This window comes from Schistocerca serialis, chromosome 4 (assembly GCF_023864345.2).
Source record: "Schistocerca serialis cubense isolate TAMUIC-IGC-003099 chromosome 4, iqSchSeri2.2, whole genome shotgun sequence".
NCBI classification, from domain to species: domain Eukaryota; kingdom Metazoa; phylum Arthropoda; class Insecta; order Orthoptera; family Acrididae; genus Schistocerca; species Schistocerca serialis.
Window position 1 is genome coordinate 634,157,871 of NC_064641.1, and position 26,388 is coordinate 634,184,258.

A 26,388-nucleotide genomic window follows, 5' to 3' on the forward strand; every position below is an offset into this window, starting at 1 on the left:
TTTCCATCAACCTCCCATTGTTGGGTAGCACCTCTGGAGTGTAATAGGGCTTCATATACAGGCCATGGATGATGTCGCTGGCTTTTGTTTCCTTGATGAATACTCATAATCCTCAACTTTGTATGTGATGTTCAACAAGCAACAAAGGATATGATACACCCAAAAGCAACACTTTAGTAGATTTCCCTATAGTCGCACTTTCCATATGGGCACAAAAATCCATACCATATCTGCCAGGACGTAACTCACTCACTAGTGCTTCGTATTATAGTGCTCTTGGTTTTTGTACTGGGTGTTCAGGGTCTGTATCTGAGCCAGCTGCCTTGATTGTTCAGTTGTGGTGTATTATTTTGCTGTGTTGTATGCAAATGTCACAGTGGACTGTATTATATCCCAGCCCCTCTCTTCAACATCTATGTACATCTACAGCATGTCTGCCAACATTGTATTAAAGTGTTCTAAGAGGTTATTCATCAGTGGATTGTAGGTATTGTCATCCAGTGGATGATGTTGCGACATGAATTCTTTTTTCCACGTATTTGATGCAGATTTAGAACACTCGATACAAAGACTATATCAGATCATGGAAATGTGGCACATGCCACTCAACTTGTGCAGAAAATTCAAGAGAGATTAATTATAGGCCTTGTACAATAGAGGAAGAGATGGAAATAATTGGAATAATTACCTGCTGACTTTAGAAGAAAATTATCAGATATACAAAAGAAAGGCAGAAAAGAAGCTACTACTAAATGACAAAGTGTATATGACTAACCACTTACTATTTACACTAATTGGTAATATAATATACAAATATTCCAGTATATAACAACAATAACAAAATTTTTAAAAAAAGTGAAAACTCTCTTTCTCACTTTCTCATGTACCCACCTGACGTCGACACTCTTACAGTGAAACAAAAAGCAACTATAAACAAAAACTGAGGAAGATGGCAACACTTACAAAAGCAAATGACACTCAGAACACAGAAAATGGCAAAGTAAGCATTATTTTAAAAAATGCTACGACTACACAAAAAATTGGATCTTTCAACCAGTTTTTCACATGAGGAAAAGCTGCTGGGTGTACAATTAATGAATTATAGACTGATGTGTAAGTATAGTTCCATTTTATAATAGAAACTTCCATGAACTGTTGTAATTCTGTTACCTATATATGACAGACCGTGTGAGCATTAATGTTCTCAATGAAGTTTTTCCTATCCGGGTGATTTCCAAGAATGGAGCGATTGCTTGCCCCCTCCATTCACCTGACCTTACAGCTTGTGATTTTTTTCTTATGGGGTTACCTTATGCCAAAGTGTACGAAGAAAGATCTCATAACATTGGTGATCTCAAAGCAAGAATCCGGCTGGAAATCGAGAGAATTCCTCAGGGTATGCTCCGTCATGTGATGGACAGCTTCGGAAATCACCTGCGAGAATGCCACGATTGAGAAGGATGCCATCTTGTTGATGTTATTTTTGAACAATGAAAAAAATATGTTGATGTTTCTTAAATGCTTTTTAATGTAGAATAAGATTGTATGAATAAAATTTTGATATCTGCATCCATGTTTATTTTACACTCATTTAAAAAATGAAGATTTGACTGTCGGACCCTGTATAAGAATAAAAATAAGAATAATTTGTGCTGCTCACTTACGATCATCTTGCAGACATCTGTTTAAGGAGTTGGGCATTCTGACTACTGCTTCACAGTATATTTGTCCCCTCATGAAGTTTGTTGTAAATAATCCACTACATTTCAAAAGGAACAATGATGGACATAATTAAAATACGAGAATTACTAATGACATTCATTAGTCTGTATTAAGGTTGTGTTTAGAATGAAAAGGAGTGCTTAATGCTGCTCCAAAGTTTTTGATCACTTACCCAGTGATATAAGATGTCTGACAAACAGCAAAGTAAAAAATGAAAGCAAACTGAGAAGGTTTCTCCTTGACAACACTTCCCATTCCATAGAAGAATTTCTGTTACAGTAATGTGTGAAAGTTGGTGGATGGGAATTACCAACTCACATCTGTTTTAAAAAAAGGAAAAGAAAGAAAAGTAGAATGGAGAGAGAGAGAGAGAGAGAGAGAGAGAGAGAGAGAGAGAGAGAGAGAGATTATAAATGTCAGCATGTAGCCATGTTTACTAATTGATTTGCAATGTGAATGTAAAATGATTAATTCTACATTACAATTTATCATGCAAAATGATCCATGTAATACGAAACTAACTGCATGCAGTGGAGTGTGCGCAACTGAGCTTGCTGTTATGTTTGTTTAGTTGCACAATGTTGTGTGCTGTTATGTTGATATTTATTTGTGTTCTTATATCAGCCTGTGATATCTTAATCACCATCCAATCCAGCCTTGCTGTTGACCATAGAGTAGATTGTGAACTAAGTTTATTTGCAAATCCTCGAGATGCTACTGAATTTTTCACTTTGATCTTGTCTCTTTGCTTATTTTCTGCTGTTGGATTTGTAGGCAATTGCTAAGGTATTGTAACTCACAGTATTCTGCTAGATAAATTGAAGTTTTATGGTACTGATGGTATAGCCAACCAATGGATAATATCATATCTAGCCTGAGAATGGAAGTTTTTTCACTTAGTTTTTATGTTTTGACTTTCATCTAATAGTGCCATTAAATGGAATCCGTTTTATACTAGCAAAGAGTGCTGTGACAGAACAAAACCAAAGATATTTTTCAGTCTCCAAACCTGCTGACATTATGTCTTGTCTGTCTCACAGCTGCATTTCGAAAACTGCAAATTCAATTTGGAAAGTACATAGTTTTGTGAAATTTAGTATTAAAACATGTACAGCTTTTCCCCTCTTTCCTTTCCTGTGATGCACTATATGCATATGAACTGTGCGTCCCACTCATTAACTGTGCACATAGATTGCTGAACACTAGTCCCAATCTGAAGATTTTTTTAGTAATAGCACACCACATATTTATAAATTTTTTAGAGGATAAGAATGCATTATAAAAAAGCAGTGAAATGAAAACATGATACATGGAAAAAAGTTTGTAAACTGTTTATTATTTGAAAAGCAGTGAACTTAACTCTTAACACATTCATCCCAGTGTGAGACAAGATGGTCAGTGCCTTAATGAAAAATGTTTGCAATTGCCTATGGAATGGGCGAGCACAAGTTGCCCAGATTGTTTTGACTATGCTGGAAAAGTTTCGCTGGGAAGCCCTTACACATCCTCCATACATTCCCGATCTCTCCATTCAGTTTCCATATTTTTTGTGCCCTGAAGAAACACATTTGTGGCTGCTGATTTGATTTGGATGAAGGTGTACACACCTGCATATAGTTGGTTCTGTAAGCAACTGAAAATATTTTTCCATGACATTGGCCATGTTGTCTCACATGGGATAAATGTGTTAACAGCCAGAGTGATTACGTTTGAGTCTCGTTTCCATTTGACTGCCCGTTATAGACATTGTCAGTGCTTATTCAATGTGTAATATATCCTTCCTTACTAGCAGAATAAAAAGTGAAAGAAATACTAAATCTGCTAAAAAGAATGCAATGCATTAAGATAGGGTTGCTTCAGAAAAGGCACATCACAAATGCAAAGACATGATGCGATTACTACATTAACATGCATCAAATTGGAATTTATGATCATATATTGTATTTAATCAGCTTCATTGCACTTTCTGTACCATTGCTCTTTATCTGTGCTTTTTGGTGGATCATGCTCTGGTGGCTGTTGCACATCATTGTTTAAAAGCATCTTGATCGTGAAAATGCTGTAATGATTTCCACATAAAAGAGGTAATGAGTATTGAATGGGACTTCATAAAAAATAATGCACAGGTTCAATTTTGTATGTACACGACACAAAAAGTTATTGATAATTGTGCTGTCAAACAATGTGTGCACAGTCCTGATATATTGATTTGTTACGTAGAACTCCAACAACAAAATTAATCTATTCTTGGCAAAGGAATTCTGAAAATGATTGCATGCATATTTAACAAAAAAAGATTATTATTATTATTATTATTATTATTCAACAAATGAGAAAGTATGTAGAGCACAATATACATACCTTCAACCATTTTGCAAGCAACAGTCGAAGTGAGTACAATAGGAAGAAGTCCTCACTTGCCAACTTTTGTCTGAGAAAAAATTAAAGGAGATTTAAAAATTATCCTTGACATTTCTTTTGTTCACAGCCATATACATTACATTATATTCATTTTCCAGCACATGGTTGTCATACAGAGTAATTATTCCATCACATGATGATGATGATGATGATGATGATGATATGTCTTTTACAAGATCTGTTTGAAGTGATACATAAATTATGTTTACTTTCTTGTCAGCTGCTACCTGTATTAACTATGCTGAGAAATACAATACTTTTAATATTGCGTTGTGTTTGTGTGTGTGGCTTGTACAACATACCTATAAAATAATTGTACCATACAGATGAGATTAAGGAAATAAAGTATTTATGTTGTTAGGGAAAAAACTATGGATTGTATTAAATCAGTTGGTTTTCACTCTTAAACTCCTATTACATTTCTGCATTCTCCTTTTTGTACATCCAAGCACTTTTTCCTTAAGATCTATATTTAGGATTCTGTTTTTTTTTTATTTACTAGTAAAGAAAAGTAACAGTAGTATTTTCAGGGACTGTAGTATGTCATTTTATTTCAAAGGAGAGCACATCTCTGACTTCCTAATAAATTAAATAAATAATGAGTGCATTACTGCCGATTGAATAATATAACTAAATTTCAGAAATAAGTAAACATTGTGAGGTTAAATATAATTTGCCAATGACATCAAAAATAAAAAGTATTTTCTGCTTATTTTGTCCATGCAGCCCAGTGTTTCAGACAAATCAGACAGAAATTCCAAAAACAAAATCTTTCTCTGGATGGTTACAGACTCTTCATTACGGGTGTTTTGGCAGATAGAAAGCCAGTTGATCTTCATATCTTCCGAAATTATGAGTCTCCAAGCAGTATCCTGGGTGTTCAACATACAGGCTTCTTCTTGGCTCCTCCAATACCTGAAGAACAACTTGTGTGGATGGCAGCACGTGCAACTGGAGCAGCACCATCATACTTTAGGTTAGTTGTGTCAGTTGTTATATTTTAGCAGAGGGTAACTTTTAGATTTTTTTGCTTGTGAACTGTTTGTGTTTCAATAAATTTGATTCTCAGTTAATGGTAAAATGATGGAGACGGAGTGGCTGTCCAGTACTTACTCTCAGGAAGTGAAATTCCAGGATTGCTGTCAGACATTTTTGAAAGTGAAATAACAATTCCAAGCTTTCAGACCTGTTAGTTTCTTCCACAGAGAGGAAAAAGGTATAGAGTTGAGGAGCAGCATCAAGTTACTTAGCACCTAAGTTGAGAGTGGGCCACCAGTTGCGAGAATGAGATGAGACAGACATGAAAGACGAGCCATCTGAGAGTGTGGGAGGTGAAAAAGTATGTTGGTAAGCACTGTTCCAGCTTCATTCCTGAGTTGGTAGGAGAAAGAGTGAGAAATAAAGATGGACTGAGAGGAAGAGAAATGATAAATGGAATGGATAGTGAAATTAATACCAAGGAGGAGGCAGGTGATAAGAAGGGGGAGAAGAGAGATATAATGAGAGGGGGATAGAGGGATAAAGGGAAAAAATGTAAAAAGTACAGTAGATAAGGATATTTTTTAAAAAACAGATGGAAAGGAGAAAATGTAGATGTTTTCAAGGAGGGTTGCAGGATGCAACAGTATGTTGGAGAGCAAGTTCCTATCTCCAGAATTCAGGGATACTAGTGTTGGGTGGATGGGAGGACTGAAATGGTCCCTCTGGTGTAGCAGGCACTCATGTCCATTGAGTCATATGGGAGAGCATGCACAGTAACAGGTTATTTGTACCTAAGGCAGGCAGTTCTTTTGTGTCTGTTTATGCACTCAGTTTGCCATATACTGAATTGGCTGAAATATAAGCTGCAGCCAAAAAAAATTTTTTTAAGGGGGGGGGGGGGGGGGGGGGGAAGACATTTGTCACATTACATATTTACAAAAACTGTTCACAATATGGTGATTCTTAATTATAGTTTTTATGTTATAATGTAGATAAGTTACTCACAATACCATCCTGCTAGTCACTGCCTGGGCATATGTCACTACTCACTTCACTACCAATATTTGTTTCATCTCTGTCTGAATTTTCGTCACTCTGTCCCCAAAATATGTTGCCCTCACTACCACTACAGAGCTCTTCTTCAACATTTTGATTATAGACTCTGGTGATGTTTTGTGCCATGAAGAATGCACTTACACATAAGGTTGACAGATGGCTTTTCAGTCTTACCAGACGGAGTGAGAGCATGACCCCCTTGTAAAAGCTAATCATATAATGTTTTTGGAAATGATCTTTCAGTTGGCATTGTTGTGATATCAAGCACCTGCAGTTTAGACGTCATACCTCCAGGTATAATGAGTAGGTCTGCCTCTGATGCAATGGCTTCATTCTTCATTTCGGGTATAAGGTCACCTGAAATGTGTACAACATTAGCGTAACTTCTTGCTGAGCAGTGTGCCAGACCTATGATTCCAAACAGCTAGCTAGTCCATTATTAATTCAGTTGTCATCCAGCCTTTTTCTTGAGCACAAGTCACTAAACCTTCAGAAAAATTTGCTTTAGGCAAATATATATGCTTCAGAGTGGCAATAGGCAGCAGCTTTCCTTCCTCTGCATTAACTGGTAATATCGAAGTAATTATTATTGTTATTATTATTATTATTTCAGTTGTTCTTAATGTGACACTTTTTGCCCCCTTGAAGTCCACTGTCTTGTTGCTTGGCATGTCCAAAAGGAGGGATGCCAATCTGGTGTAGAGGGTATGAGAATAACATTACATGCCACTGGAAGTTGTTGAGAGTCTTGGTAAAATATTTTAGCAGTCTTTGTGCTAATAAACTACTTCTTCAAATAGTGGGACAACTTCTGTGCATAAATCTGCATCACAATCTGATATCCCCACAGAATACTGTCTATGGTATGTTCTTCGCAATTTCCAAAGCTTTTACTTGAATTCTTTGTCGTGAGTTAGGTACCTTGCATTTCCTCTAATCTTGTGTAAAGGAAAGAATTCTCACGATATTTTCCGGCTTTGTGCCACATGCATGGTTCTTTGATGAAACATCAGTTTTCCAGTTTATACTCCAATGCAGTCAGATGCCACGCGTTAGATTCATCCATGTCTCACATTTTGTCAGCTTCTCTATTAGATGTGCTCTTCAAATTACAAAAATCTGTGGATTTTAAGTTTGCGTCATAACTGTACTGAGTTCTGAAGTTTGTTGATGATTTTCTATTGATGTTATTCATTGGTGAAAATAAAATTTTCTCTTTAATTACAGAAAAAATGTGCCTGCCCTGTCATGTAAAATAACAGAACTGTGGACACAGAAATAATCACCACCTAAGTGAAGTGCCAATAATTAAAGACAGTTATATATTTTTTTGCCGTATGTACATTGATTAATTTCTAAACACTAGTTACTTGGTTATTTGAATTTATGGGACAGTCACTGCAGTTGAAGTTTCTTTGATACAAAATAAATATAGTATTTGTAGTGTTGTGCAGATACGACATGCCCTAATTTATGTGACCAAATTTTTAAGAAAAAGTGCAGCTTATATTTGGGCTAGTATGGTAAAAAGCAATGCAGTGAATACACATTAACTGATAAACAACAAGGATGTTTCGTATGTTGCTGTGCCTTTGATGTTGTAGGATTTGATAATGATATCTCTGGCATAAGTGATAGGGGGTGGATATATGGGACAGTTTCACAATAAAAAACATGGTATGAGTAGGAACTTGGTTGGATATTAGCCTGGGTACATCATATGGCTTGACAAGGATGTTAAAGAGGTTAGAGGGTAGCAGAAGGTGACAATGGGTAGTGAGGGAAGGGTATCAGGTAAAGGCCTTCATTTGAGTGAGTGATATCCTTTGCAAGGTAATGTATTGAAACATGTGATGCCAGTGTAACTCTTTAAAAAAAAAAAGAAGAAGAAGAAGAAGAAGAAAAGGGACTGTGTTAGTCAGAGGTGAGGGAAAAGCTTCTCCATCTCTTATGACTTTGGTTCTCCCCAATTTCCCCAAAATCACTTAAGGTGAATGCCGGACTGGTTTCTTTGAAATAACATGGGAAATTTTATTCTCTATCCATCCCCAGTCAGAGCTAATAATTTCCAATCACCTTTTCATCAACAGGGCATTAAACCCTACTCTTCCTTTCTTTTCCTTTGGTTTTAGGATAGGTATGCAAGAACAAAGCCTGAGGGAGGTTGGTATAGACGTTGAGAGATTTGGTGTGGAGCAGATACATTTGTTGTAGTTGTACTGTAGAGAAGGGAGCAGTTGATGTGGCAGCTTTTGAAGTTGAGATGTTATTGCTTTTTGATTGGTTTAAAAAGGATTGACTTTTGGATATGAGTTTCAATGAGATGGAGTTTAATATCAAGGAAGATATTGGATTTGAGTTGGGAAAATGAGGCTAAAGTGTCGCAGGAAGTAGAGCTGTTCATCACCAAGGCTATTTTTTATGTCTCTTTGTAACTCTTTCTCCCCTTGAGACTCAAGTATATGGATCTCGAGTTGGGAGCTTAATAACAGTAGGTAGTCCTCTGTTTCAAAAGATAGATAAATTTCTTCAGAAAATAAGGAATGGTGACCCCCGCCCCAACACACAATCCTTTTCCTACAACAGGCATGTCTTGCATTTCAGTGTATTCAGATTCTCTTTACAGAAAATTGTTGTCACCAAGTGATTAGCATAAGTGGAATACAAAATACAAACTGTATCTTTCGATAGACAGACAAGTACAGTAATAACAAATTGCTTACAAACGATGATGATTTCACTGGTCTAACAAAATATGTTGATAAAATCTATTGATAAAATGGTGCAAGCTTATCGTAATTGCTGCTCTTCAATTAAATTACTGCATTGTCTGGCATTGTGAAGGTTTTCTGCAAATGTAGTAAATGGTTTTGCATTGTTACAATACCCTTCAGTTTCTCATGAATTGAAGAAACAACACTTTTACATAAATATCAGAAATATATTAAAATGTTGAAATACGAATGTTTGCCTCTCATCATTCAGGCCAAAAGACAGCATTGTCACCATTCATAATTTGTGATGCTGCAAGAAGTCTGAAAAGAAAGAGAGATACTGGCTTTAATGGAACAGTGAGGGTGGTTCATGTGTTGTAAGTTGTGTCTGTGTCATTCAGTCAGTACAAGTATTCCTCACATACTCACTACAGGTAGGTCTCCCTCATTTTTGGGTCTGAGTAACCTTTATTAACCTTCCTCATCCATCCTCTCCCCTCCCAAAGGAAGGAACAGTTTGTTCCAAAAACTAGGATAATGTGTGTAATTTTATACACGTCTATTGTCAGTACCAACATTTCTTTAAAAGGCAGGTATTGACCAGCAATTGTATTTCATAATTTTATATATTCAACATCTCATGTGTTGGCCAAGTATTGTTGCTGGACCTTGCCTTTTTCCTTATTTGATCATTTCATCTCTGAAAGCTACTAATCCATCTTCTGTTGCATGCTTCTCCCCTATTTTCAGCCAGTCATTGCTCAGTGATTCCTTTGAAACTCTCAGCAATCTCAGAGTCCACATGTGCCCCTGGAAAAATTTTGCAGTTCAAAATCTCTCTGTCACCATTATATAATCTATCAGAAACCTTCCAGTGTCTCCAGCTCTTTTCCACAAACGTAACCTCCTTCCATAATTCTTAAACAAAGTGTTAGCAATGTTTAAATACTGCTGTCTGCAAAATTGTACCAGGTTGCTACCCTTTTTGTTCTTTTCCCCCCAGTCCATGTTCACCTACTGTTTTCCCTTCCCTTTGTTTGCCTGCTACTGAATTCTTGCCTTCCATCTCAACTTCATTTTCTACTCTCTCGTTGTTGTGGTCTTCAGTCTGAGGACTGGATTATGCGGCTCTCCGTCCTGTACAAGCTGCTTTATCTCTGAATAACTACTGCAATCCACATCCATGTGAACCTGCTTCTGTACTTATCTCCTACCCTCCCTCTGTAATTATTACATCGCACCCCCACCCACCTATCCACCCTCTCTCCCCTCTCACACTTCCTTCAAATTAAGCTGCTGATTCCTTGATGCTTCGGAATGTATCCTATTGACTGAGCCCTTCTTTTAGTCAAGCTAAGTGACATATTTCTTTTCTCCCAAATTCTATTCAGTGCCTCCGTATTATTTATGTGATCAGCCTATCTAATCTTCAGCATTCTTCTGTAGTATCACATTTTAAAAGATTCTGTTACCTTCTTGACTGAATTGTGATCTATTTTATAGCTATTTTATATCCCATATAGCGAAACTCACCTACTACCTTTAGAATCTCGTTTTGTAATCTAATTCCCTCTGATCGTCTGATTTAATTCGACTACATTCCATTACCATTGTTTTGGTTTTGTTAATGTCATTCTTCTATCCTCATTGACCATTCCGTTCAGCTGCACTTCCAAGTCCTTTCCTGCCCATAATCCCCCCTCTCTTTCATTCTTCCATCTGAACGTCCACATTAAACAATGCCCAGTCCAAGTAATTAATAAGCAGTATTTTATGAAGATTTTAGAGGAGCAAAGATTACAATAAACTTTCAAGTTTACTTTGCTTGGCATGTTGAGATGGCTCAGGTTCTTCGTGTGTAGGTGTCTGATTCTTGAAGTTGAAAATTTAACATTAGGTCCTCACAGTTGGTTGAACTAGATAAACTGGAAGATTGTTGTTGCAGAATTTTGTATGTAAATATATTTTCCACTGACTTTCTTAAATTATAGTATGTCATACAGTATTTTGATTTTTCACATTAACAAAGACAAAATTACATTGTTCACACCTATTATACAAAAATACATTTGATCACATCACAGGCAAGCTTACAACTCTCTCACTCTGCGGAAAAAACAATATTCCAAAGGATTTACATCTTTCCTTTACAAATGAATTCCTACTAGTTTTAATTACATTATTTATTTTAATTATCATTTCATAAATGAATACAGAAATAAACATAGTAAACAGAACAGGAAAAGTGTGCAAATAATTCATAATTTCAAACGTTTCAAAAAAAAATAACCTTTCAGAACTAGTACCTACCGATTATAACATTGAAACGAAAATATTTTATAAAATAATTCCTTTTCATAAGTTTTAGCTTGAAATAGAACATACTGTGTGTAAAATTATATGCAAATTCTCAGAAAAGCAACTGAGGTAACCTGTTCAAAATTCGAAAAATAATACCGGTATCGACAACTACTGTTGCAGTACTGAAGTAATGCTAGAGGAGGATGTCACATTACTTGTCTGTGACAGAATTACGATGTCATTAGTTTTTTTATTTTTCTGGCTAAACTTTAATTCCTTCTCCAAATTTTTCTTTGGCTTTTCTACTGATCCCTCTATGACATACATCACGAATGTAGGAAAAGATAGATTGCTACTTACTGTAAAGATGAGACTTTTAGTTGCAGACAGGCACAAATAAAATACATTAACACATGAGATTTCAGCCACAGCCTTCATCAGAAAAAGAAAGAGAAACACACACCATTCATTCACACAAGCAAGCACACCTCATGCGCACATGACCTTCAACTCCAGCAGCTTGGACCAGAATGCAGCTATCATGTGGAATGGAAGCAGCAGCCGGGAGGGGGCAGAGAAGGGGAAGGGATAGCATTTTACAGGTGGAAGGGAGAAGAGTGTAATTTGGCAGAATGTGCAGGGACTAGAATGCCAACAGGCACAGCCTCAGGAGGTTATGGGGTAAGAAGGTGGGGGAAAACGGAGCAAAAAGGAGAGGAACTGGGAAAGATCGAAGTGTGCGTTGGCAGATGGTGGCAAACAAAGGTTGTGGGAGACAAGAATGAGTAGGAGGCGATCCAACAGAGAGGATGGTAACTGTTGTGGAGGGTGTGGTGACAGCATGTTACCATACGTTCAGGCTGGGATAGATATGGGATCAGAGACTTTGTTGTGAGGATAACTTCCATCTGTGAAGTTCAATAAAGCTAGTGGTGAAGGGGAGGATACAAATGGCTTGGATAGTGAAACAGCCATTGAAATCAAGCATGTTATGTCAAGCTGTGTGTTGTGCCACAGGTAGGCTACTTTGCTCTTGACTTTGGAGGCCTCCTATGCCTGCCTGTTCATGGGCCATTTAGAGGAGGCTTCTTAGCCTCCCAAAACACTGAAACCCTAGTGTGGTTCTGGTTCACTAATGATATCTTCATGATCTGGCAGTGAACATTCACCCTGCTGGACAGCTCCTAGATCGTTATACCAATTGTAAAAAGCTATGCAGTGATTGCCACAAACTGGTATATGACATGACTGCATACAAAGCTGGCCCAGCCCTTGATGGGGTAGGATAAGCCTGTGACAGGACTGGAATACGAAGTGTTGGGTGGTTAGATTGGACATGTCTTGCACCTGTATCTTCCACTGAGTAATGATTCCTGTGGCAAAGGGCTGGGATTGGGAGTAGCATAGGGATGGACTAGGATATTGTGAAGGTGGGTGGGAGCCCACCACTTTAGGAGGGATGGGAAGGATGTCATGAGGTGTGTCCCTCATTTCAGGGCACAATGATAGGTAATCAAAGCCCTGATGATGAATGATGTGGTTCTGTCATTCCAGTCTGGAGTGGTGTTGGGTGACAAAGGGGACACTCCTTTGTGACTGGTTCTTGGGGGGAGGGGGGGTTTGAGGATTGGATGTGTGACGGGAAATGGCACAGGTGATCTGTTTGCTGACAGGGCCAGTGAAGGCCGTGGTGAGACCCTCAGCATACTGGTCAGGAGAGTTTTTGTCACTGCAGATACAACATGCACAAGTTCTGTCATTCCAGTCTGGAGTGGTGTTGGGTGACAAAGGGGACACTCCTTTGTGACTGGTTCTTGGGGGGAGGGGGGGTTTGAGGATTGGATGTGTGACAGGAAATGGCACAGGTGATCTGTTTGCTGACAGGGCCAGTGAAGGCCGTGGTGAGACCCTCAGCATACTGGTCAGGAGAGTTTTTGTCACTGCAGATACAACATGCACAAGTTCTGTCATTCCAGTCTGGAGTGGTGTTGGGTGACAAAGGGGACACTCCGCACAAGTTCTGTCATTCCAGTCTGGAGTGGTGTTGGGTGACAAAGGGGACACTCCTTTGTGACTGGTTCTTGGGGGGAGGGGGGTTTTGGGGATTGGATGTGTGACAGGAAATGGCACAGGTGATCTGTTTGCTGACAGGGCCAGTGAAGGCCGTGGTGAGACCCTCAGCATACTGGTCAGGAGAGTTTTTGTCACTGCAGATACAACATGCACAGGTGGCCAGGCTGTAGGGTAAGGATTTTTGGGTGTGAAAGGGATCACTACCGTCAAAATACAGGTAGTGTTCATGGTTGGTGGGTTTAATGTGGACAGAGGTGCAGAAGGAGCCATCAAAGAGGAGGAGGTCAACATCTAGGAAGGTGGCACGTTGGCTTGAGGAGGAACAGGGGAAAGGAGATGGAAAGGAAAGTGTTGAGGTTGTGAAGGAATGAAGACAGGGTGTCTTGGCCCTGAGTCCAGATCATGAAGATATAATCAGTGAACCAGAACCCCATGAGGGTTTCATTGTTTTGGGAAGCTAGGAAGTATCTTCTAGATGACCCATGAATAGTTTGGCATAGGAGGATCCCATGCAGGTATCCATGGCTGTGCCACAGGTGTTTGTATACCTACCTTTTGAAGGAGAATTAGTTGTGGGTTAACATGAAGTGAATAAGGCTTATAAGGTAGTGGGTTTGGAGTCTGAAGGATGATGGGAAAAGTAGTGTTCAATAGTGGTAAGACCACAGCATGGGGAACGTTGGTGTATAAAGAGGTGGCACAAACAGTGAAGGGTTGGTATCCAGGAGGTAAAGGGATGGGGATGGTGGAGAGTCACTGAAAGAAGTGGTTGGTATCTTTCATGTGGGAGGCTAGATTAAGGGCACTTGGTTGGAGGTGTTGGTCAACGAAGGATGGAATTCTTTTAGTGTTTGCACTAAAACTAGCCACAATGGGGCATCCAGGATTGTTGGTTTTATGGCTTTTTGGAAGCAAGTAGAAATTGGGTGTGCAAGGTGTCATAGCGGTGAGAAGGGAAATGGATTCAGGGGAGAGGTTCTGGGAAGGACCTAAGGCTTTGAGCAGGGGTTGGAGGTTGTGTTGGACATATGGGATGGGATCACTCTTGCAGCATTTATAGGTGAAGAAAGCAGGTAATTAGCAGATCCTTCTGCCAGTTAGTCACTGTGATTCATAACAACAGTGGTGAAACTTTTTTCTGCTGGTAGTATGACTAGGTTAGGGTTTGTTATGAGGTTGCGTATGGCTATTTTTTCTCCTTCTGAAAGGTTGGTGTTCTGAGGAAGGGACCTGGAGAAGGATGTTGAGGCCAAATTGGAGGTAAGGAATTCCTGGAAGGTAACCAGAGGGTGGTTAAGTTGGAGAGAGGAAGGATCACCATTGGATGGTGGTATGGACTGAGTGAGGCAAAGTACGATGTTGAATTCGGGTGGTTTGATTGAGAGATTGGCGGGAAAGAAGTGATTCCATAGCAAGGATTGGAAGAAGGAGGGGGGGGGGGGGGGACTCTTTGACAAGTCCAGCATGGTTAAATTTGGGTGTAAGGCTAAAGCTGAGGCCTTTGGATAGGACTAAACTTCTGTGGAACTGAGGTTTTGGTGGAAAGGTTAACAAGAATATTACAGGAATATTTTGGCCCTAGATTTGGTGGGGTTTTGATAGGGAGTTTTGAGGGTTGTAGCAAGTTGAAAAGGCCAGCTAGGCAGGTTTTAGGTGCTATGAGGGATGGAGGAGGAGGAACACTTGGATATGGGTTGGATAGTGGTGCTACAAGGCAGCAGGAGGATATCAAGAGGTTGGAAAACTTATGGAGGTGATATCCGTACAGCTCCTCCAGGTGCTGAAGTGCAAGGGATTCGCCTTCAGGGCTGTGATATGTATAATGCAGGGATTGCACATTAGCTAGCAGTATCTTGCGGAGGGAACAGAGGTGGTTCCGGGATGACTGTGCCATGAAGATGCATTTTTGTAGTTCCATGTTTATGAAGGCCAGGGACGGCAGAACCTGAAAAGATGAAGGTCATTGTGAAGGAGGGGTGGGGTAAAGAGAAAGGAATTTTATGGTTGGACCATTGAGGTGGTGTGGGGGGGAAGGGGAGTTCCATGGTTTAGACAACATTTAAGAAATAGGATGTGTGATGGGGGTTAAACCGTGGAAAGGGATACTTTTCTGAACTGGTGCATAAAAATGGAGCAGGGGTCTACTGTGGCAGGGATGGTGTAAAAGAAACAGGGATGATAAGGAAATGAGCCAAATAGGTGTTGATGGTTGTGAGAGGAACCAGATAAGAGAAAAGACACATAAAACAAATGCAGAGAACTTGACAAATAAACAAAATTATGCACAAATACATAAAAATATGCACAAAGAATTCTCTATTCCTGTAATTAATCCTGGTCTCGAAGTACAATAATGTACTGTGTCTACACCCAACTGTTTCCACCCAATTTGCCATATCTCCCTCCCCCCTCCCCCCCTCCCCTCTCATATCCCACCCTCTCCGTTTACTGCTGTCCGCCAATAAATATATCTGCCCATCTTTCTCTGCTCCTCTCCTTTCTCACTCCTTTCTTCCCCACCCGCCTGCCCCAAAACCTACTGACACTAAATTTGTTGGCAGTCTGGTCCTTGCACACTCTGCCAGACGGCGTTTGTCTCTCCCCACCCATACACTACTATCCCTTCCCCTTCCCCACCCTCTTCAGATTTCTGCTTGCACCCCACATGATGATTGCATTCTGGCCCGAGATACTGGTGTTGGTGATTGTCCATGCGTGATATATGCTTGCTTGTATGTATGAAAGGGGTGTGTTTCTCTTTTGCTGACAAAGGCCATGGTCAAAAGCTTTATGTAATGGTGTTTTAATCATGCCTGTCTGCAACATAGTGTGTCTTCTTTGCGATAACTATCAACCCATCTTTTCCTATATTATTGATATTCCTACCTGAAGTTTCCATTGTTTAATTATATTTATTGCTATTGAATGCCACTTCATCCCTCATCATGATGTAATTTAGAGTGTTATTTTCCACACCTGCCTTTGCCACACGAACTTTTGATCCTAGATCTAACCCATACCCTTCCCTCTCTTGTACCTTAGCGCAACGCACACGTACACCCATAACTCATCCATTCCTTTTCCCCCCATTTCTATATGTTCATAACATATTTGTGTACATCGTTACATATTTTCATGGGGCCTCACACATTTTTGAATACTTTTATGTATTTGTGCATATCTTCATCATCTGTGCGTATTTTTGTGGACCTATTCATGTTTTTGCTTGTCTTTACGTATTTCTTACACATATTTTTTCTCTTATCCAGTTTCCCTTACAACCATCTAACACATTCTTTCGCCCATTTCAGCATCATTCCTGTTTCCCCTATTCCATCCCTGCCACAGTGGACCCTTGTCTCATATTACTGCAACCAGTTCAAGCAAATATCTCTTTCCCTGGCCAAATCCCCCCGCTCTACAGCCAAACCCTAAATATTCCTTTCTCTGGCTCCACCCCTCCTTTCACAATGACCTTCACCTTTCCAGACTCTGTCAGTTGCTGGTTCTCACAAACCTGGTACTACAAAAACACACTTCTAGGCGTCCCAGAACCACCTCTGCAAGCTACTGCTAATGAGTAATTCCTGCTTCATACATTACACCTCTGAAATCAAATCCCTTGCTCTCCAGCATCTGGAGGAGCATTACAGACACCACATCCTTAAGTTATCCAGCCTGCAGACATCCTACTGTCACCTTGGTGCACCACTAATCCAACCCCGATTCTACTCACAGTGTTCCTCCTCCTCCATCCCTCACAGCACCTAACTCTGCCTAGCTGACCTTTTCAACTTGCTACAACCCCCAAATCTCCCTACCAACACTCCACCAAATCTAGGGCCAAAATATCCGTGTAATATTCTTGTTAACCTTTCCACCGAAACCTCGGTTCCACAGAAGTTTAGTCCTATCCAAAGGCCTCAGCTTTAGCCTTACACCCAAATTTAACCATGCTGGACTTGTCAAAGACCCCCCCCCCCCCCCTCCTTCTTCCAATCCTTGCTATGGAATCACTTCTTTCCCGCCAATCTCTCAATCAAACCACCCGAATTCCAACATCGTACTTTGCCTCACTCAGTCCATACCACCATCCAATGGTGATCCTTCCTCTCTCCAACTTAACCACCCTCTGGTCACCTTCCAGGAATTCCTTACCTCCAATTTGGCCTCAACATCCTTCTCCAGGTCCCTTCCTCAGAACACCAACCTTTCAGAAGGAGAAAAAATAGCCATACGCAACCTCATAACAAACCCTAACCTAGTCATACTACCAGCAGAAAAAAGTTTCACCACTGTTGTTATGAATCACAGTGACTAACTGGCAGAAGGATCTGCTAATTACCTGCTTTCTTCACCTATAAATGCTGCAAGAGTGATCCCATCCCATATGTCCAACACAACCTCCAACCCCTGCTCAAAGCCTTAGGTCCTTCCCAGAACCTCTCCCCTGAATCCATTTCCCTCCTCACCACTATGACACCTCGCACACCCACTTTCTACTTGCTGCCAAAAAGCCATAAATCCAACAATCCTGGATGCCCCATTGTGGCTAGTTTTAGTGCAAACACTAAAAGAATTCGATCTTCTGTTGACCAACATCTCCAACCAAGTGCCCTTAATCTAGCCTCCCTCATGAAAGATACCAACCACTTCTTTCAGTGACTCTCCAACATCCCCATCCCTTTACCTCCTGGATACCAACCCTTCACTGTATGGGCCACCTCTTTATACACCAACATCCCCCATGCTGTGGTCTTACCACTATTGAACACTACTTTTCCCATCATCCTTCAGACTCCAAACCCAGTACCTCATACACCTTACTCACAACCAATTCTCCTTCAAAAGAAATGTAGTTCTTTTAATGCATTCTTGTATTCATGAAATTTCTCACTACATATGATTTATTAACAACAGTTGGTTTTGATTTTTCATTTGTTTGTGATTAACATATTTATCATAAACAGAACTGGAACGTAGTTTATGTGATTTAACACTCAGCTCCAGTCACTCAGAAATTTTTTGGCCCAGAAAATCAGTCATTTACTTAAAATGTTACTTTAACAGTTGTGGTTGATATACCTCAAAGGGTAATAGTCACTAAAAAGATGAGTCTCTAAAATATTACAAATTTTATATAAATGGTGACATAAAGGAAAAGCCCAGATCACATAATAAACATATTGACATGTTATGGCAGAAAAGGCAACCAAATATAGTTTTTTCATCAGACAACAGATATTGCAGGCAAAGCTGTAATGCTCATTGGCCTATCACAGAATTGACAATGCTATTTCCTCGGTGAAGTGTCTGAAGGCAGGATCACAGGCTATGTTTGTTGCCAATTAGCAGAAGGCCAGAGTGCCGCATGTCCACAGCTGACTGCAGCCGAAGGTCGCAGATTAGCTCCTACTGTTCTACTAATGAAATTTATTTCTACTGTAGGGATACCTCTTATAAGCGGAATAAATAAATGAAATGACAGGAAACCAACCGTGATAAACATTTCTTGTGGTTTAGTGTGTGGACACAAGTTGTTTAGCCATAAAAGCTTCCTGATAAACTATCAGATTTATGCAGTCATGTAGCTTACATGGTCATCATCCTCCATGCTCTCTATTCTGCAGAGCATTTGATATGGATTATGGTAGTAAAAAAATCTCCACATGCAGATATATCTCTAAGAAACTCTCACATTCTTCTCAACGTCTTTGAATTTAATCAGTGCATTTCCTGACAAATGTTACATATCTTGCATGAATATAACTATAAATAAACAATAGTTATCAAGCAGAAGCCAATTGGTTTTGAGTTTGATGTCCTATAGAAAATTCGGCGACAGTTGTCTCAATCATTTGTTTCCTGCTTTGCTCCTTACGGTTGTTAATCCCTTGCAAATATGATCATAGTGATTCTTCCTCATTCCTGCCTACCAACAGTACAGATAAATTTCTCTGAATATAATCTTTCACCCGTGAGTTGCAGTGTTACACCATCATGGATGGACCAAGTATACAGGCACCCACTAGTGTTCTATTTACTTTGTTTTTTTGCATCCAACTGCTCGTGCCTGACATTAAAATGATTATGTACAAAAAACTCACAGACTTCACTGCATTCAAATAATAATACTAATACTAATAATAATAATAATAATAATAATAATTGATAAATAATAGGTGTAGAAGCAGGGCTGATCTGAGGACCTTTTATCTGCACAAGTGACTGACCACATTTGCTCTCCCCACCCCCACCCCCCCTCTTCCCCTTTCCCGCATACATTTCACCTGTGTCACTTTTTGCTACTAAGTGTACACAAATCTTGCACTTCTGACCCCTCTCGTAGCTTGGCACCCCAAGCGGCCACCTTTGTACTAACTGTTTTGTGTTCTTGGCCTTAAGTAAATCAAGTAATGATTCAAGCACATTTCCTGTCATAAATACAACTCATGTGCCATTGGGTATCATGTGCTGACATTACAGACATAATCCTCTGTTTTGCATAGTGGATGCAGAGTGATTAGCCGAATTATAATGGCAGTATACTTTTCACACTGAGATGGTAAGTGAACTGAAAAATCAGTTTTGGCTTCCGTTATAAGTATTTCTGTAGTTTTTGTTAACCACATTCATATTTTGCATCTGAATACAGTTAGTTGTAAATGACTGTCATTTTCTCTATTCACCGAACAACTATGTCTTCAAGAATTGTATTAGCCAAAAAAATGAAATTATGAGACTGTAAATGTCTTCAGTATACTTTTAGCACGTCTTCTATTGTCACAAACAGAACAGTTCTGCTTTTTGTTAAATGAAGTGGAGTGATGAAGGAAATACAATGAAACCAATTAGTGCAGTGTAACACTATTTTTTATTTTTCATTTTAACAAAATGCAAATAAACTATATATTTTAGCACCTTAAGTTTTGAGAGAGTTTTACAGAACTTATCTCTGAACATAGTTCTGCAACTGCAATATAATTTGCATTTAGCAAGATGATATAAAATAAAACGTCTACACTCTTTACATTCTTCGTCATTCAACCAGTGAAATTTTTCAAGTGCGGATTTCACATAGTTAAGTTCCCTAAACGTTATATTTGTGTTATAATTAAACTGTACAAAATATGACTCCTGTGCCTGCAAAGACATCTCAATAATATAACTGAACTCAATAGCTGGAGTTCTGAGCCCATCTGATAAGTCTCTCTTAATTGCCAGTTATTATGTAATTGGATAGATAAAAGCTCTATTCACCTAGCAGTGGCAAACACATGTAAAAGGAGGTTATAATTAGGCATAATTACATTATATTGTCAAAAATTGTTTTCATTTTTATAATTGCCAGTTGTGTAACATTTATTTAGAATAAATAATGCTCTCTCCTCTTGAAGCTCACTGCTACCAATAATTGTCTCTCTGCATCTCAAGTAACCATACTTTTGGATACATTTATGTGCTAAGTGGCCAGAAAAATATGCTACTGAACACTGTTCAGAAGAAATATCTTTCTAAGAGGAAGACAGATATTCTTCACCGTGATGCCACTGGGAACATGTATAGCAACTAAGGAATTGCAGAACATTTCAGCTCAAAACACAAATTGTTTTACAAAATTTGTAAACAATCTTTTTTTTGTCTCATCTATCCATAGAGGAACCAGGAGTGTTAGGGATTTTCACATTTCGAAATCACCGTTGTTCAGTAAGAGCATCTAGTCAGTGTCACTCTCACAGTTTGAAGTGTCAGGTTTCATTAGTGAATTAATAATTCTGGTTCAGAGTGAGCACCGTAGTGTTCTTACTGTTGGGATCTGGTTGTAACTACCTTTCTGACAGTACACTGAAAATAAATTTTCTAAAGCATCTTGATTCAACCTCCCAGTCAGTAAAAACTTAATGCCATCAGTTTGTTCCTCTTTAAAAAACTTGGCAATAGCATTAATAATCTGTATCAAGCCTATAATGCTGGCAGCATTGTTATTTTGCCTGTCTGTCAGTTTTATGCGCAGTATTTATAACTCCTTTTGCCCTTTCTATAGTTGCTATTACTACTGGACATTGTTCTGATACTGCACATCTATGTGGATTTGGGGAAAACTCCATACTGCTAACCAACATGTCAAACAGATTGTGCATAAATTCTGTAAAGCAAGCTGTGTTTTGAACTGTATTGTTCTGCAATTCCTTAGCTGCTATACATATTCTCATAGCAGCAGCAACAGAGTGGCTGAGAACTAGTACTGCCATTTTCACATTCATTTTCTTTAATAAATCAGGTTGTAATTTACTGTCAGTGAGTTTTAGTGACATTCTGTCATCAAATGAAACAACAGAATTGTTGAAAGTGAAGTTGCCACTAAGAAGATTGTTTTGTATGCTTTCAAATAAATCTGGAACGCCATAAATAGCAAACATTTACTGTCCATTTTGCACTGAAGTAATATCTTTCTGTAAATGTTTGAGCACACTTTGATTACTAGCTCCCTGATCACAACCAACCAATTTCTGTTCAAAGTTTGCATTTTGCAATAAAATAATTAGTTCCTGTAAGACCCAATAAGTCCTCCTGTTTCATGTCATAATTAGACAAAGAGTGTGAAACAGGCAGTTTCCAAATTACTGTAGATACCTTTAATGATAAAAATAAGTGCACTGCATTGCAGCCAGTGCCCTGGAATAATGAGAAGGGAAACTGCAACTGTTGAACACATGGTCATTATTATGTGAGCTGCTACCATGCAGTAATCTACCCTTAATTTTTGACAAGTAGGAAGATTTGTTTTATAAAGATCTGTTCATATTATGAATTTTCCTGTTTCAGTTTTTGCTTCCTTGGAATATTGTCATCATGCCCAACACAGAGTTTTATTTAATTTGTCTCTGAGGCATTTCTGTGATTTCTTTCACGACTAGAAATGCTTCACACTTTTGTGGTGTTACATTTGTTTCTGCCAGAAGACAGCTAGCTGCACTCTATGCTTTTCTTGGTGTACTCACTTTCAGTTCAGGTGATGGCAGATTAGTCATATCACTTGATCCCTCACACACTGCTGTTCGAACCAGTATCAGAAGTAAATTTTAGGGAAACTGCTGTGTGTGCAAGCTGTTCTTTCCTGCTGTTCATGACTGGTTGCTCTTCAATATGATCATAACACAGGCGTCTGTTGTGCAGCTTTCCTGGATCCATATCCAGCAATTTGACATTGCCTGCAACAATAACTGTCTAACAGAAAAATGCGAAATATGTATTTATATTTCATTAATAACTATAGTAGCTCAAGCAGTATTAGCTTCATAAAAAGGAATTTTTTTATCAGGCATTTGCTAATGGAGTTCTTTATTTTCAAGCTTTGTTGGACTAATTTAAATACTTTGATTTTCAGATCATTACATAAGTTAGTACCACGTTCAAGAGACTGTTCTAGATTACATTTCAGTTTTTCAGTTCTGGAAATGTTGTCTCTACCACAAGAATATTTTGAGCCTGGTTAATACTAAGTGAATGAAAATACTGCTGGCTCCATTCTCTCATGTGCAACAGATACTTGGGTGTGAGCAAACAACTTTGTCGAGTTTGATTCGGAGGTCACCCACTATCCACCATGCAGTTGACATTTTTCAAAAAGTTCAGAAACACATACCTCTTAATCTCTTCTTCTGCATGACATTACTTGCTTCATAAGTGAAACATATCCTGTCTGTAATGCTGCTTTCCCTTCAGTGCTTAGTTTCTAGTGGAAGGAAGCTGGTATTCTCTCCACTCCAGCACTAGCATCACAAAAAGTAGTCTTCTGTTCTTAAGTACTTGAAGTTCATTGTTGATAATTAATGCTCTGCTTTTAAATTTCCTCCTCAACTATAATGAGGAGGCAATGAAAGACATCAACCAAAATGTGTGTAAAGTTTTGGAATACTGTAAAAGGAGGCTATAGCTGCAATTTAGTTTTAAGTGCACTACCTCAAAGCATTTCACAGTTACGTAAAAATTCAGACACTGTTATCACATTATGCGATAATCTTTGTTATCCGTATGTTTTTATTTTTTACTCGTAAGTGATATATAATTCACCTGAATTTAAAATCCACTTTCAGAAACTTTTTTTCATATTTTATGGGAAATCTGAACACTTTTAGTCCAGGGCTTGCATGTGCTCCTTCCACAGATAATATACATGCAGGCACTCTGCATGATGACCTGATCCATTAGTGATGCTTTCTCAGAAAAGAGGTAAACAGCTGTACTTCACAGCCATTAGTCTGTGGGCAGCATTTGGGGATTCTTGCCTTCACACAAGGTTGTCACTCACTTTACTGAATAGAACAATATCTAGTCGTTGGTGCTGTTTCCTGTTGAGGGTTGCCTGCCAGAGCAAGCACTCAGTTGATCTGTTTCTTACATGATCTGGGGTATAATTACACTTAAAGAAATTGCAAGGTGAGTTCTAGAGCAACTTCGCCTGTAATTGACCTATGCACAGAAAAGTTTGAAGTACTGTGGCATGCAGAGAGGTATACGTTGCAGTCAGGGCAAAACCAGCTTGTTTCTTTCCTGCTTGCTTAGTCAGTAGATTGTTTTGTCTTCTCTGAACAAATCTTGAAAACCTGTCTTTGTACTGGTTTGCCACGAGATTCACCTGTTAAAAAACAAGATGAAGACAATTAATCAGAACTAAATTGTAACTGCAGCAGCAGTATTCCTAGCAGCAGTATCGGTGATGAGAAATTGTAGCAGACAGCAGCTTACTTGAATATGAATGAATCTTCTTCGAACTATTCCCACTCAGTATTACTCCCCCCAATCCAGAATCATAGGAGTATTCCTCGGGAGCTTTCAAAATATAACATAAAATGATGAGCTACAGTGTGTTTACAAAGGAAAGGATGCCTCCTCTTCTTTTACACAGAAATATTATATTTTAAAAAAAGTGAAAGCTTAAGTTTTTATGTTGTGTAGAAATAATCAGATTTAACAAAAATTGAAAAAGAAAGTCAGAATTATTATTGTAATGTAACAGTTGCATACCTGAACTTAATTCAACATGGGAAAATGAAATTGTGTTTAGTGATTTAAAACATTGTGTGTCATGTGTTCATTGATTTCGAGTGTTTCCAGTAATATCACTTTTTCTTAAAAGTATGTAAAATGTCACAATCCACATTGTATGAGTGGTTTTCTATTAAAACATTTTCTGCAAGATAGAATCTTTCCCAGCTTCTCTCGTATCCTAATAATTGCCACAGCTGTGACTGACTGGTAAATGTATACTTTTCCACTAGCCACTATGTGCTATAGAGGTCCATTTTGTCTTAACTATTGAGTAATAATTTAGCTAAGCTGTACTTAAAACATAGCTCTTTAGTTGAAAGACTTCAATGTTTTGCAAGGCCCATATATTTTACCAACAAACTGGATAGTGCACCAGTTTTTGTAATTACTGACTGGTTCCTGTTGGCCAACTTACAGAAGTGGTGTAATTTTATATATTTTCCTTGTTAATAGAATATTATCAACCAGGCCAAAGCTATAGTCATTACTGAAAGTGACAAGTTTGATAATCTATAATTGAGTTTGAGAGGCAGATTCAGATAACAGAACTGTACCGTAGAATTGAAAGTGACATGTTTACAAGTATTTCGTATGCAGGTAGTAGTGTGTAGATATTACAGTATGGGTAGCTGTTGTTTGTCGGTAAATTTCAAATAAATGTTTCTTTATGCTAATATCTGTATTGAGGCTCAAGACGTTTATAGAACCACGTCCCAGCTCCATGGAGAACTGAATTATTTTATGTTGGGACTTCAAATGTTGTTAGAATAAATTTTGTCTTGTTGTACCAGTCTATAAACATAACACATCATTTACATTCATGATCCTGTAGTTCATTTTGCAACTCGGTGGTTCTTTCTGTAAGAAAACATATGTAAAATATTCCAAAAAAAAATTCAGGCAGTATTTAAACAAGAGGGGAAACCTATAGCTAGGCCATCAGACTCTTTATTGCAAGTCTTTCCAGCTCAAGTGCCAGCTTTCAGGCAGCTGGGAGACAGCAGTCATTGGTGCACAGGGGTGAGAAAACAGCTCGCTTGAGGACAGCCAGGGAGCCTGGCAGCAGCATACGTGTGCATATGTCTCAGCTGAGCTCCCATGTGCAGGGGTGGGCACGTGGCTCATGCTTGTGCAGAACTTGTGCACAGATGCCATACAATAGGACTGCTTGGCAGGTAGCCTATAGTGATGGGAATAACCAAATGAAAACAATCTATTCAGTCTATTGTTGGAAAACAATTGACTTATTCATTTCTGGTTCTGTGTATTGGTTGAATTATTGATTCATTCTTTTGAGTGAAACCATTCTGGGAACAAGTGAAAAAAATTGATTCAGTAGGTTGTAGTTGTGTGTATTGGTGAATTATTGTTTATAGAATTATTGTTTATTCATTTCTTTAGAGTGAAACCAGTCTGCTGAGCAGCCAAATGGAAACAGTCAACACAGTCTGTATTAGTTTTGCATATTGACAGAATCATTCATCCATAATTTTCGAGTGAAACCAGTCCATAGTTTCACTGTTGGTTGAACCATGTATTCATTCTTCACCTGGAACCACCCTTTAGTTTTTCAGTTGACTGAGCTAACCAGTCATTCCTTTGAGTGAAACCAATCTGTAGTACTTTCATTAGTTGAACTAAAGCAGTCGTATACAACTGTGGTACACATCCCCAGAGGGTAAGCCCTATCCCCTCCGGATACGTGGAGATGTATTGTGCATACTCCAGAGTTAAAATAAGCATTCCTTCTTATTTAATTATGTACTGAATGGACTAATTCTTCTTTTCATCATTTAAAAATTGATTAGTATATTGCTGTGGTTTAATCCCTTCCAGATCCAATTAACGCATAAGTATCTAAGCTGGTGTGTCATTGTGGGTACAAACTTGATCATAAAGTTGCCATAGGTGTACATGAAGAAAAAAGGAAAATCATCAGATTGTAGCGCCTGATAGCTTTCTGCTTTAATGAAAAGGTGTGATGATGTCTATTAATTAATATAATTTGAATCCAGATCTAGAATACTTATTCAGCCATTTATTTATGTGGAAGATAAATATATTGTGC

The 26,388-nt window shown here is 38.6% G+C and overlaps 1 protein-coding gene across 4 annotated transcripts in view; it reads left to right on the top strand.

Annotated features, from left to right (window-relative positions):
* The window catches only part of LOC126475471 (85/88 kDa calcium-independent phospholipase A2-like), a 182,481-nt gene that overhangs the window by 122,890 nt on the left and 33,203 nt on the right, over nt 1–26,388 (top strand). For all 4 annotated transcript variants that reach the window (XR_007586734.1, XR_007586736.1, XR_007586735.1 and 1 more), the window contains exon 9: nt 4,934–5,119. Coding sequence is in view for 1 of the 4 variants with exons in the window: in XM_050103358.1 (XP_049959315.1) it covers nt 4,934–5,119 (186 nt within the window). In the remaining 3 variants the exon portion in view is untranslated. The remainder of the gene's footprint in view (nt 1–4,933; nt 5,120–26,388) is intronic.